The sequence below is a fragment of the Micromesistius poutassou genome, assembly GCF_964030765.1.
Source record: "Micromesistius poutassou genome assembly, chromosome: 5".
In the NCBI taxonomy this organism is placed as follows: Eukaryota; Metazoa; Chordata; class Actinopteri; order Gadiformes; family Gadidae; genus Micromesistius; species Micromesistius poutassou.
In genome coordinates this window covers 20,418,436-20,432,399 of record NC_140275.1, presented here as the reverse complement: position 1 = coordinate 20,432,399, position 13,964 = coordinate 20,418,436, and the positions used below count along the sequence as shown (strand labels likewise).

General features: G+C 50.4%; 1 protein-coding gene across 1 annotated transcript in view; it reads left to right on the top strand.

Annotated features, from left to right (window-relative positions):
• rimbp2b (RIMS binding protein 2b) overlaps positions 1-13,578 on the top strand; it is a gene marked incomplete at both ends in the record, with an annotated part of 58,937 nt that extends 45,359 nt beyond the window's left edge. The window contains 12 exons of the mRNA XM_084468215.1: positions 1,532-1,741; positions 1,853-2,443; positions 4,085-4,187; positions 4,950-5,072; positions 6,852-7,042; positions 7,919-8,087; positions 8,791-8,853; positions 9,692-9,795; positions 10,285-10,311; positions 11,148-11,219; positions 12,318-12,452; positions 13,552-13,578. Coding sequence (XP_084324341.1) covers positions 1,532-1,741; positions 1,853-2,443; positions 4,085-4,187; positions 4,950-5,072; positions 6,852-7,042; positions 7,919-8,087; positions 8,791-8,853; positions 9,692-9,795; positions 10,285-10,311; positions 11,148-11,219; positions 12,318-12,452; positions 13,552-13,578 — 1,815 coding nt within the window. The remainder of the gene's footprint in view (positions 1-1,531; positions 1,742-1,852; positions 2,444-4,084; positions 4,188-4,949; positions 5,073-6,851; positions 7,043-7,918; positions 8,088-8,790; positions 8,854-9,691; positions 9,796-10,284; positions 10,312-11,147; positions 11,220-12,317; positions 12,453-13,551) is intronic.
• Positions 13,579-13,964: the final 386 nt, after the last annotated feature.

Genomic DNA, 13,964 nt, shown 5'->3' with positions numbered 1-13,964 from the left:
CCTGAGAACATGTCTAGGTTCCAGTGTGCTGTTGATGTCACGTCACATCTGACATCTGAGACACAAATCTGTTGCACGTGAGTTTCAGCCCTTCACTGATCTGGCACCACCCCCCCCCCCCCCCCCCCCCCCACCATCCAACCCCACCATCCAACCACACCACCCCCCCACCACCCATCTACCCCGCCCCATCCTCCAACCCCCAGTACACCCCCACCATAGCACCCCACCACCCCAGCCGCCACACCCACCCAAACCTACCATCCTCCCTCGTTGTGGTCATTGAATGCGTGCCCCCCCCCCCTTTGAAGACCGCTGCTAAACACAATGTTGTGTCTCTGTTTAAAAGAGTCATGGCATACTGCGTGCGCATGGGAATCTCATTTAAGTGAGTACTTAAATGGATTGGTGTTCATGTACTCATGCATTTCTTAATGTAGATGTATGGATATGATTATTTCTGTCATTGGACGTTTTGAGCGTGTTTTTGTATGAAAGGGCGATGGTGAATAAAAAATAGGATTTTAATCTAAATCAGGGGGATCTTAATCAGAAAACAAGTTGACAGCCTTTCTCTTTTCACACGTTGATCATGGAAACAACAAAGGCTGAAGTTTATCCATTCATCAACAAACTATCAATAATTTAAACCCTCACATTACCACATAATCCATTCGACTACCTCCTCACGTATATATATATATATAAATATATACATAGATTAATATATATACATATACATTTATTTGCATATGTACTGTATATATATCATTTGCATATATATTTTGATTATTAACACGTTCCATTAATGTATGCCAGAGCTTGGATCAGCTTGGATAATGAGCTTACCTCATTACCTCACTAGTTGAGTTTCTCTTCTCTGACGGCACCTTCTCATTCAGAAAAGAACAGAGCCACAGTCCAATTCACCTGTGTGTACAGAAATACCACGCCTCTGCTGGGAGAAAAGGCCTCCGTGCTGCTCATTGGCCTGAAGGAAACAAGCATTCACTCAGCGCCGTCGTTTGGTTTTAATTCACTCGAATGGCTGTGATTCTATTTCTTTGTTTTTGGTTTGTCTGTGGTGTCCCTCACCAGAAACACTTTTTTTTATTTTTCTCTTTATGAGTTGGATTGACCTCCTGTTGGTCTCTTACAGTTAGGACACCAGTAGCTCTGTGAACTTCCTCTACAGATTCCTGGTCCGAGCATGCCATTTCCTCCTCACAGAAAGACGCTGCATGTGTAACTGCATTGCTACAAAGAACTAATTCTGTCTTTATTTTGTCTTTCCCTTACCGGTTCATTTCTGCTCTCACGCTGTGTTGTTCCCTACCTGCCTGTTCTCAAACCTCTGAAAACACCCCCCGCTATAACCACTATAAACTATAACCACTATAAACTATAACCAAATCACACCCACCCCCCTGCTTCAAACACGCTCTCGATTGAACTCTATGGCTCAAACCCGAATCCGATTCTGTTGGGGACTGTGAACTCGCGCCGCCGCCGCCCCCTTGTGGCCGCAAAGGCATACTACAGGCGGCAGGACTTGGCCGAGGAGCGGGACAACTGGGACCTCCAGCGGGAGGTGGTGAAACAGAAGCCGCTCCGCAGCAAGCGGCTCCACAGCATCCCGGAGGTGGCGGAGGAGGAGCCCGACGGGAACGACGCCATGGGCCAGCGAGGGCTGGGCCACGAGGACGGCTCCGGGGGCCGGCACCGCCCGGGGACCCCCAACGCCCAGAGACGGGACCACCACCACCACCACCACCACCACCACAACGCCTACCAACACGAACTGCAGCAGCAGCAGCAGCAGCAGCAGCCGCCACCGCAGCAGCTGCAGCAGCAGCAGCAGCAGCAGCAGGAGCCGCGCTCGCACGACCGGCTGCTGCGGCGCCAGCGCTCTTCCCCGCGCTTCGCCGCCGGCTACGGCTACGGCTACGGCTACGGCTCGGAGGAGCGCGGGCCGGGGAGGCCCAGCCGCCAGAGCACCAAGAGCCCCGACAGCGGGCTGGACTGCGGCAGCGAGGAGGAGGGCGGCTCCCTGGGGCGGGGCTACTACTACGCCTACGCCGGCCCCGCCACCCGGGGCCCCGTCCGCATCATCCACTGCGAGGGCCCCGTGGAGAGGCGCGCGCTGGCCATGGGCCGCCGGACGCGCACGCTGACGCGGCAGTGCAGCATGGAGGAGGACTACCGCGAGGACACGCCCCCGCCGCCGCCGCCGCCGCCGCCGCCGCCGCCACACACGGCCCAGTCGGTGCACACGGGGGACTTCCGCAGCAGGGAGCGCGCGGGGTCGGGCCGCAGGGGAGACTTGTGTTGGGAGGGCGCCCGCAGCGAGGGCTGGCTGAACGAGCTGGACAGGGTGTGTTACAGCCCGCACAGGGAGGCTAGGGCCCAGTCCATGTCCCGACTGGGCCGGGAGCAGCCGCTGGTGTGTGGTCCCCACTTCCTCCTCCTCCTCCTCCTCCTCCTCCTCCTCCTCCTTACTCCTCCTCCCGTCCATTCCATCAGCAAGCTGCCGCCATGCCGTCCTCCTTAATGTTGTCCTTGCTTGGTTTTCTGTCTTTTATATAATGGGCACGCCCCCCCCCCCCCCATTATCGCCCTGATTTCCAACCCTGTTTATTTTTCTCATTTTTTTTCAACTCGACTTGACTCTGTGGTCTCATGTTTTTTCGGTTGTTCTCCAGCGATTGTTTTCTGTGTTTTGCTTGGCCTGCCACGAGCGTCAGGTGCAATGTTTTTTCCTTTTGATTTTTTTTTTTTTTGTTTTCTTGTTTCACGGTGAAGCTTTTGGTTACCTAAAGGCCATTTCCAAAGGGTTTTGGCTTCTCATGTCTCCTAAAGAGGGCATGGCCACTGGAAGGCTGAGCAGCAGGTCGACCCCGGGGCTGCTGCTCTGTGCAGTGCATGGGGGGGGGGGGGGGGGTGTGGGGGCTCTCCCCTCTCTAGCTGCCCTCTGTCGCCGTCTCAGCCACAGCCTTGAGAAGACCCCCTCTTACGTGTAGACCCCCAGTGCCGGACCCCCCTCCTGCTCTGGGTCGCCAGCATGTCTGCTTCCCTCTCCTGAGCTCATTCAGCCCGTCTTCAACTCATGCCCGTCCCTTTTCATTTCAATCGCTCTCATCAGTTGTTAACTATAGGCTTGGACATTGTGATTTAATATAGAATTAGATTTTGAATTTGCTACTGCCCAGCAGTTATTTTCTCCTGTCCAAATCCAGACATGTGTCTCATCCATTGACCTACTCACTCACTCACTCACTCACTCACTCACTCACTCACTCACTCACTCACTCACTCACTCACTCACTCACTCACTCACTCACTCACTCACTCACTCACTCACTCACTCCCTTCCTTCCTTCCTTCCTTCCTTACTTACTTAATTACATACTGCATTACTTACTTACTCACTCACTCACTCACTCACTCACTCACTCACTTACTCACTCACTCACTCACTCACTCACTCACTTACTTACTTACTTACTGACGTTAATTAATGCTAATGCTCTCCATCCTTACTGACTCATTTGCTTTCATCTGTAACAAATCCACACCATCTCCGCTCCTCTTCTCCTCCGCCTCCATCTCTCTCTCTCTCTCTCTCTCTCGCGCGCGCGCGCTCTCGCTCTCGCTCTATCACGCTCTCTTGCTCTCTCTCTCTCTCTGTCTGTCTGGCTTCCCTGGCTGCTGAGGCGCTGACATGCACAGAACAAAACCAACAGGAGCAAATGGTCTTTAGCTAAACACCCCCGGCAGCCCGCCGACCCCGAGCCCACGGAGGCTTGTGTTGGCGGCTCATCGGTTTCTTTGGTCTCTCCTCTGTGTTTACAACAGTCTTTTTTTTTTAATATCTTTTTTTGATTTACCCTGCCTAAGGACAAATGGAGGCCCAGACATTTGCCCTTACGGTTTCGTAATCATCTGTGCATTGTTCTTCTTCTTATTATTATTATTTTTAATGTCCTTTCTTTGTCATTGTTCTTCAAAACACTGTGACTGGTCTCCCATGCCGCGTTGCGGTTGTTCTGATCCACTGCGTGTCTCGTCTCTCCGTCCCCTCAAGATCATCGGGAACTCTGCGTCCCACGGCCACTCGGACCGTCTGGACCACTCAGGGAGGAGGAGCGGCGCCCTAGGCAACCAGCGCCGGCCCATCCCGTCCATCGGTTAGTGGTGGTGTCTGGGATTCACACCAGGAGGTCACTGCCTCCACTCTGCTGGCGGCCCCGGGGGGGCCACAGACAGCGTGTGTCTAAAGACCTTGTGACTCACCCCCTATACTGGTCTAGCTGCACATCCCACACATAAGGGCTCCCACCCAATCGCTGTGCACCGTTCCATGCTAGATCTCCATCCGTGGAAGGGTAACACTGCTCTGAGAGTTGCAGTTGGATGTCTCTCTGTGCTGCGTGCCGGTGTCTGAGCTCACCCTGCCAGCCACCATGGCATCGTAGGCATTGCTGTTTTACGCCCAGTAACTCCAGAGGAAGATCTGTTGCTTTGTAAACTCCTCCTCTTCCTCCTCCTCCTCCTCCTCCTCCTCCTCCTCCTCCTCCTCCTCCTCCTCCTCCTCCTCCTCCTCCTCGTTATCCTCCTCCTCCTCCTCCTTTTCCTACTCCACTTCCTCCTCCTCCATCCTCCTCCACTTCCTCCTCCTGCTCCTCCTCCTCTTCCTCCTGCTCCTGCTATTCCTCTCCCTCCTCCTCTCCCTCCTCTTCCTCCTCCTCCTCCTCCCTCTTGCCTCTCTCGCTAACCATTCAGGGCAATCTCATCATCCTGACTCTCACTGTGATTGGATTGGGGGGGGGGTTGGGGTGGGTGGGTGGGGGGGGGGGTAGGTCATGGTTATTAAGCAGCATTTGTGCGGGAGGGGGAGTGGGAGTGGGTGGGGCTTGTGAAGGTAACACTGTGATTGGTGTCCCCTGTAGAGATCACCATGGACTGTCACAGTGAGGGGAGTGAGGGCCTCTCCCCTGGCAAGGAGGAGGGTTACTATGGCAGTGTAGCTCGGCACAGGATATGGCGGGCTAAGTCCTCAGAGCATCGATATGGTATGTGGCCGCCTGAACGGAACCTGTTGTGGTGATGCTAATGAGTGGAAGAATCAAACGAGAGAGGGGGGGGGGGGCAGAATGACGTTCTCTCTGTTGTCCCACGCATGCATCCGCGCGGCGAGGCTCAGGTGGGCTGGGGATGATGGTGGTGCTGTTATCCGTGGACAGTGAGCTAGCCTGCCCCGCTTTGCGGTAGCATTAGCTTAGCCTTGCCCTGGTGAACAGTGCTGGGGAAGTAGAGGCCCCTTTTCCCCTCATGAGGCCTAACTCCTCCTCCCCTTCTCCTCCCCCCACCAACCAACCCCCCCGCCCCTCCCCTTATATGCACCTGCGGAGAATCCCGAAGCCCCGCCCCCCCTTGGTGTCCAGTCCAACCACCACCACCACCACCACCACCATCTCTTCCACTGCTGCCTCTCCTCTTGCTCTTCCCAGCTAGCACCCTGCCCCGCCCCCCCCCACCGCCTGCCCGCCCCCCTGTCCCCTCTGCACACGCACTAGCTTCAAACATACATTCAAGCTTGCCACTCAAACCAACACGTCACATTACCCTCCAGCCAACCAGCGCCGTGCATCGTGGGGTTCTGACGCATGATCACGACAACATGTTGACGTTTCTGTGTTAACGGCGGCTCATTAAAATCCTCTCATTCTGCTTCGGCTGCTACCCCTAATAGCTGCACAGATTAAACAATCGCTCGTGGCGTCTTACATTTTTCATCTCTCAGTTTTCCTCGCTGCTTTGTCTCCAGACGGGCAGAAGGGTGCGTCTCACCCTTCCCCATCCTACCCTTCGTCAACCCTGCATGCACTCTCTCTGAGAGATAAGGCGGTGAAACAGCAATGAACCAGAGGGCTATGTTGTTGTGTACATCCCCCCCCTGATGCCCACGGCCATGGGGGTGTACATCCCCCCCCCCCCCCCCTGCTTAGCCGGTCCTTCCCTCCCTCCCTGTGTGTGGTTGTGTTTGCGTATGTACATGCATCAGCATGTCAGATCTTTAGATGACATCCATACTGACTTCCACTAATCGACTGGCATCAGATCACCAAAGATAGCGGGCTAGTACCAGCTCTCTCAACGTGAGCCTTGACATGGGGGTGTGAACCCTGTTGACGGTGTAACTCTCATTTCAAGAGTCAAGATCCAACAAGCATTGTTTGCAAAAATGTAATATACTGCAGGCGAACACATACTATTCATGCATGCCCAGTACTGCACAACAGAATAAAAGTGAGAAATAACACTGAAGAATAGATTAAAGTCGCAATGTGTACGGTTGAGCCACTCCCAGTTGGTAGGAGGGAGACTTTCAGAATTAAAAAAACCAAATGACCGTGTTCTGTCCACTATAACTATATATATAACACTAGAACTATGGCTGAGCAACTGTATGACGCCAGCTAGCGTAGCTTGATTGGCTGGGGGGGGTGTGAGAGGGAGGGGTGGATAGGAAGATACCACAGGCTGAAGAGAGAGTAATGGGATGTGATTTAATTGTTAATATTATTGTATAATGTTATCATAAAATCATGTAATAATTCATTATCAATCAGAGTGACTTCAGATATGTCCAGGTTATTGCTAGTTTATTACTAGTTAATTACTAGTTTTAATGAATAAAGATGCTCAGAGCGACGCAGTGATTCAGTACGCTGTATTGGTCCTCAAGAGACTCAGTAGCAGCGGCGCTCTCGCGTGCACGTGTGTGTGTGTGTGTGTGTGTGTGTGTGTGTGTGTGTGTGTGTGTGTGTGTGTGTCCTGTGTTTCTCCAGACGGGTACGGCGTGGGGTCCGGGCGACGCCCTGGCCGCGCCCGCCGCTCGTCCGACGGCTACGAGGATTCGGAGGCGGACGAGATGACCCGCATCTTCGTGGCGCTGTTTGACTACGACCCGCTGTCCATGTCGCCCAACCCGGACGCCGCCCGCGAGGAGCTCCCCTTCAAGGAGGGCCAGATCCTCAAGGTGACCCCCCCCCCCCCCCCCCCTCACACGACCCCCCCCCCCCCCCCGCAGCCATTACACTGAGGAATAAGTCATAGCTATATTTTGCACCGATTATTTATTATTATATATCGCTGTTTTTATTGACTCATTGCTGTACTCTATTTATTCATATTTGACCTCATGTTTTATTTTTCAACCTAAACATTTTAGGTTTAGGAGTTATTATGTTGTTTTACAATTTGTTTTAGTTCACTTCATATTTCAATCTGGACCTGTACAACTTTTTGGGATATGTGCCTTGATATGTCTTTTCCTATGTGTGTGTGTGTGTGTGAGGACTATATACTGCAAACAAAATCGACCTCTGGGTACAAAATAAAGTAACTTGAACTTGAACTTGACCTCACACGACCCCCGTCACACGCCGGCTCGTTTACAGCCCCCGCCCCCCCACCTGAGCGACTGCCTGACCCTGCCTTTAAACCCTGCCCGGTAACCTGCCCAATCAGCAGGTTACCGGGCCACCTCCTTGATCAGATATCAGGGTTCATGCGTCATCGTGTGCTTAGCCGAGAGGGCGTCGTCAACATGCGAAAACAAAATGATATTTCTGTTTATATTTAGCAGACGCTTTTATCCAATGCGACTTACGACCACACACACACCAGCGGTGGAGTGAACCACACACGGCGATAGCCAGCTCGAGACCTGCTGAAGAGGCGTCACGCTTCTCCTGTGTCGTGATGTTAATGTTGTGGGTAGTAAAGGAAGTGATGTTCTTAGACAGTCAATCGCATTGAACAACCGTGTGCGTGCGTGTGTGTGTGTGTGTGTCTGTGTGCATGTGTACGTGTGTGTGTGCGTGTGTGCGTGTGTGTGGTGTATCTCCACCAGGTGTTTGGGAAAAAAGACACCGACGGGTTCTACCGGGCTGAGATCAGAGACCGCTCTGGGCTGATCCCCTGCAACATGGTGTCCGAGATCCAGACGGAGGATGATGACATGATGCTGCAGCTGCTCAAGCAGGGCTTCCTCCCCCTCAACACCCCCGTAGAGAGACTGGGTGAGGGCTGGAGCCAGTACAGTACAGCACTTTACTAGCATACGTCCCGTGACGCGTTGTCTTACCGGCTCCGCTCCTTACAGCGCGATACGTGTCTTAAAGGGGTCGTATTTTACCACCATCTAGCTGGTACGCTCCCACTTGTGGTGTCATTAAAACACAGGAAAAGGCCGATTTTCAAACGACCTGTTAGGGCTATTCACAGTCACACCTGGTGGTGTCATAGGACTGCCTCACATAGTCTTCAAAAAGCTTCCTCAACCATTTCCAACGCTTTACAAACATTGCCAAAAGTTAAATGAATACATGTGCCTAAAATAACTATGAATAACCTAATACCGCCTTCGAAAAGGATTTCAATGGGTTTACCTTGATCGTTGACCTTTTCTCTAACAGAAACATCAGTAAAGCTTCAGTCACTGTCGAGTTGATCCAATTAAATTGTTTGTGTGTGTGTTGACGGGTGGATGGTAGAACGCAATGCATCATGGGATTAATTACCGAAAAAGTGTAATCGTTTCACTACTTTCTAACTTCTCCTCCTGTCTTTTTCCGTGTCTGCGGCCGGTTTCTGCTCTGTCAAAAAAAAATACATACCCGTCAATTATTTTCTCTCCCTCTCATTTGACCTCTTTTATCTTCTTTCGACCTCTGCTTCCTCCCCTCACACTCGCTCTCACTTCCTGTCCGCTTGGCTGCTCAGTGAACTGTGACCGTTTCAAAGATGGCCGCACACTGAACCGCAGGTCCAGGAAGTCCAAGAGAGGTCTGTGTCTTGCGGGGCGCTCTTCTTCACCTCCATCCTCTTCTCATTCCAAGCATCCCTTCGCATCTTCCCTTCCAGCATCTTCACATCCATTAATGTGGTTAACATGCTCCTGTGAATCAGCTGAGAGCTCAACACATCCTCATCATTATGAATGTGGTTAACATGCTCCTGTGAATCAGCTGAGAGACATCATAAACTGGTTTTATTGAGGTGATACTTTTTATAGATAATTTTAGATATTCATGTACGTAGTTATGTATATATGTAGTAATTGAATATTTTTTCTATTTCCCAACCCATGCCATTGTTAACCCAATTTTATTATTATTATTATTATTATTATTATTATTATTATTATTATTATTATTAAAACATGTACAGGAAGAGGGAGTACATTTACATTTAGGGCATTTCGCAGACACTTTTATCCAAAGCGACTTACAATAAGTACATTTGTCATAAGAAGTGAAACAATATATCGCTGTCGGTACAGTAAAGACGTTCATAGAACCAAGTGCAAGTACTGACAATCGCCAGGCTAACCCCATTCCCCGTACACAGCAGTGATAGCTAGCTACTGCAGATGCTACACAATTAACTACATGCTACACAACATGCATGCACAACACAATTAAGTACATGCTACAGACAAATAAGGGACTGACTGGCTATGTAGAGTAAAAATCGAACTGATAGCAATAATAACAAAAGATAATATTTGTTACATGATAATGCTTATTAGTAGTACTTATGATCATTACCGTAATAAGTAATAATTAACATGAATCAATAGCGGTCTTTATTAATATGGATGCTGACTGTGTGGTGCCTGCAGAGAGGAACCGGCGCAGCGGGCGCCAGCTCTCCATGTCCACCCGCAGGATGGTGGCCCTGTACGACTACGACCCCAGAGAGAGCTCTCCTAACGTGGACGTAGAGGTACCGCTGCCCCCTGTAGCCTCCAGCACCACCACACACACACACACACAGACACAGACACAGACAGACAGACAGACACACACAGACACACACAGACACACACAGACAGACAGACAGACAGACAGACACACACAGACACACACACACACACACAGACACACACACACACACACACACACACACACATTTAACACAACAGGGCTCATATTTAACTACTTAGGGAGCATGGAAGGGAAAAGCTAAACTGCTGCAACCCACACCAAAACTTTATTTAAACTTCAGCAAAGTCTGTTTTACTGGTGCATCGCTTGAGTTTTGGTAATGGTAATGTTAGTCATAATTTACTGTTGTGACTGAAATAGTCCCTCAAACCATGACCATAGCTTCTTGTGTTTACCAGCTCATGTTCATTAGTAACTTAGTGGCTAGCTCCCCCTCACCCTGGTTTGACTCACTTTGACCTTTCCATTGGCTCGGCCACCGACACAGTATGATGGTCGCAGGCTGAATGAGGAGGTGAGTGATGGAGGCTACGGTACTGTGTGTTCTGTGTGTGTACCCCCCACCCCTCACCCTGGAGGCTAGGGTACTGTCTGTTCTGTGTGTGTACCCCCCCACCCCTTCTTATGGAGGCTAGGGTACTGTCTGTTCTGTGTGTGTACCCCCCCACCCCTTCTTATGGAGGCTAGGGTACTGTCTGTTATGTGTGTGTACCCCCCCACCCCTTCTTATGGAGGCTAGGGTACTGTCTGTTCTGTGTGTATACCCCCCCCCCCCCCACCGCCCACCCATGTATTGGAGTGATTCGAGGAGGTGGGCTTCAGTCAAGGCCCCCCTCACCCACGTCTTGCCTGAGCCAGCATCTTGCCTCCTCAGTTTGGTTTCCGTGAGGAGAGGCGTGTCTGCTCACAGTGGTCAGACCTGCCTCACTTCTGTTTGGGTGCGTGTGTGTGTGTGTGTGTGTGTGTGTGTGTGTGTGTGTTATTCTTCAAAGGGGAGAAGCGTTGCACCCAAACATGTTGCAATCCACCCAACCCCCCCCCACCCCCTGTCTTCAGTGTTTGCCAACGCACATGATGCATTACCTCCGTGTGCGTCAGTCCTCCCCCCCGTCCCACTGAGACTCTGAAGGAGAGCCTCAGATCTTGGGATGCATCACGTCAGTTTGGAGCAGGAAACCTGTCCGAGGCTAGACGGAGCGTTGTGGTGGGGAAGGCCTGGTTGTCGTCCGACCTCACACCCGCCGCACCCATCTCTCTCTCTCTCTCTCTCTCTCTCTCTCTCTCCCTCTCTCTCTCTCTCTCCCTCTCTCTCTCCGTCTCTCTCTCTCTCTCTCTCTCTCTCTCTCACAGGCCGAGCTGACGTTCTGTGCCGGGGATGTCATCGTGGTGTTCGGTGAGATAGACGAGGACGGCTTCTACTATGTGAGTACTGACCTCTGGTGGGGTCCGAGTGGGAGTGGAGAGAACGACGGTATTTGAGTTCAAAGGAAGCTGTACGCTTGCGTCATTCTCACTCTGGGGCTAGAGCAGAGCACAAATTTCCCGTGAAAATGATCTTGCGTAAAGATTTCTACAGCGTAAAAAAAAAAAAAAACTGTCAACGGAAGACATCCAGTATGAATTATATCTAGGGAGTGCCTTTGATGCTCTCTTAGCTGCCTCTCTTAGCTTCATGTTTCAACAGCCTTCATCCTTTGAAGCAACACATAGTTTACAACACGTAGCCTCGTGTTGTAAACTCCAATTTCTGTATTTGTGTGAAAACCAAAGCATAAAAATAAATGCTGGAAACCTTACACGCTGTAGTGATTAAACAAGCATTCCCTCTGTTCTATCTCATCGAGTTTGACACCATGGCGTTTGGTGACAAAGGTGAATTCTGGTAATGAAACGGACACGAGACTAAACGGGCCTGAGAACATCTTAAATTTGAATTAAATGTTAACGTTATGGTGCGCAAGGACATGGACAAACAAGACATAATTCACCACCACCGTCACGTTCAGGAATTACCTTGACACTGCCGCGTGTGCATTACCTTTGAGACTCTCTTGTTTAAGACTCCGTCTCTCTCGTTAAGACTCTGTCTCCCTCTTTAAGACTGTCTCCCTCTTTAAGACTCCGTCTCCCTCTTTAAGACTCTGTCTCTCTCTTTAAGACTCTGTCTCCCTCTTTAAGACTCTGTCTCCCTCTTTAAGACTCCGTCTCCCTCTTAAAGACTCCCTCTTTAAGATGGTCTCCAGGCTCGGACACGGTACAGCAGAGGTTGCGCCATGTGTTTGTGTTGGTGGCTTTAGTGAGTGTGTATAAGCCACAGTAGAGCAGCTTCGGCTCTCGCTGTAACCCAGCTCCTTTGGCTGCTTTATGTGCTGCTTTATGGGGGATAGACTCAGTAGTCGGGGGGGCCCGGCAGGGTAGGGGTCCACCATCCAGAGGCTCACTAATGGTGTGTGTGTGTGTTTGGGTGTGTGTGTGTGTGTGTGTGTGTGTGTGTGTGTGTGTGTGTGTGTGCGCCCCCAGGGGGAGCTCAACGGACACAAGGGACTCATTCCTTCCAACTTTCTCGAAGAAGTGCCTGACGACGTGGAGGTCTTCCTCTCCGACCCGCCGTCCCGTTACCCCCCGGACCACCCGGGGCGCATCAAGACCAAAAGGGTACACGCCCCGCAGTACTAGACCCCCCCGCCACACACCCTGTCACCCCATATGTACCCCTGTAACCCCCCCCGCCCCGGCCCCCACCCCGCCACCACTCTCTCCTTTTCTACTCCTGTTGACTTCCTCTGCATCCGTGCACATCTTTGTGTGTGTGTGTGTGTGCGTGTTTGTGTGTGTGTGTGTGTGTGTGTGTGTGTGTGTGTGTGTGTGTGTGTGTGATGTCGTTTCCCAAAAATAAAGCGGGAAGCTTGTTTTTCCGAACTTGGGAACGTTACTGTAAATAGTGTCCAGACGTCTAGGATCCGTGAATGGGGATTAAAGAAACCATGATGGGATGAATTAATGGATGTTTGCTGCTGTCAATATGGGTCGGGCGGGGGCTGGAATATGCATTGTATAATACATATTATATACTGTACTCGTTACGCATTCTCACGCTAGCTAGGATGTATCCATGAAATGTGTGTCACCTTTGAAGTACCTGAGAGAACAAAAGGCTGACAAAGGTTGTTTCTGGAGTTTTATTTTGGTTTGTGTCTTTGCATAATTTAGCATTGTAGTGAGATGCATTATGAATATATTGTGTGTGTGATCGACTAAAAAAGAACTACGATACTTTGCGATAGAGTGAATAGTTTTGATGTGCTGATCGATAGACTGTAGCTCAGCATGTTCTCTGTTCCAGATGCATGAACTCCTGGAACATTTTCTACTCACAGGGGGTCGAGTAAAAAATATGGTCTTTTGTAAAAATGCTCCAGGAAAACCTTGTTTTGTATCTTGCTTTCTTGCAAAGATCCACAAGCAACATCTTCCTAGCCCTTGTCGCCCCCCCCCCCGAGAGAATAATTTCACAAGTAAATGTTCATAGAAAAGAAAAAAAAAGATGTACAAAAGAGCATAATGCTAATTATTTGTGTTAATAATGCAATTGTTTTGAATAATCAACAGGTGTCATAGGATGTTTCTGTTTTTGTGATTTCTGTTGTTTTGTGAGTTCATTTTCACGGTGGAAATTTTTCAAATTGCCATTACCACATTTTTTGCATTTTTTTTTTTCTTTTCTTTTTCTTTTCTCACCTGCTTGGCAAAACAGAAGAAGAGTGTTCATTTCACACCTTAACGGCTCTGTTTCCATCACGTAAGTGAACAACAGAGAATACCACCCCGTCACTCCCCTGGTCTAATGCAGATGGGTGCCCTTGGTTTCTGCTACCAAACATCATCTTGCAGACATTATGTGTTAGCTATGCTAGCTCTACTAGCTACCGCCTGTCATGGTGCAGACGCTCTTTCTGTTCTGTGTTTTCCTCCCCCTGAATATGACTGCTGTGTCTTGTGGTTTTGGCGGACGGCCCACCCTAACCCATGCATTAGACAACCCAGTATGGTATCTTCTGTATTTCTCTGAGTGTTGTACCTGACAATGTCCTCGTCTCCTGCACCTCTTCTCTCCTGCTGTAATTCATGCTAAGCTAAAAGGCCACTGCTTTGCACAGCTATTTGTCC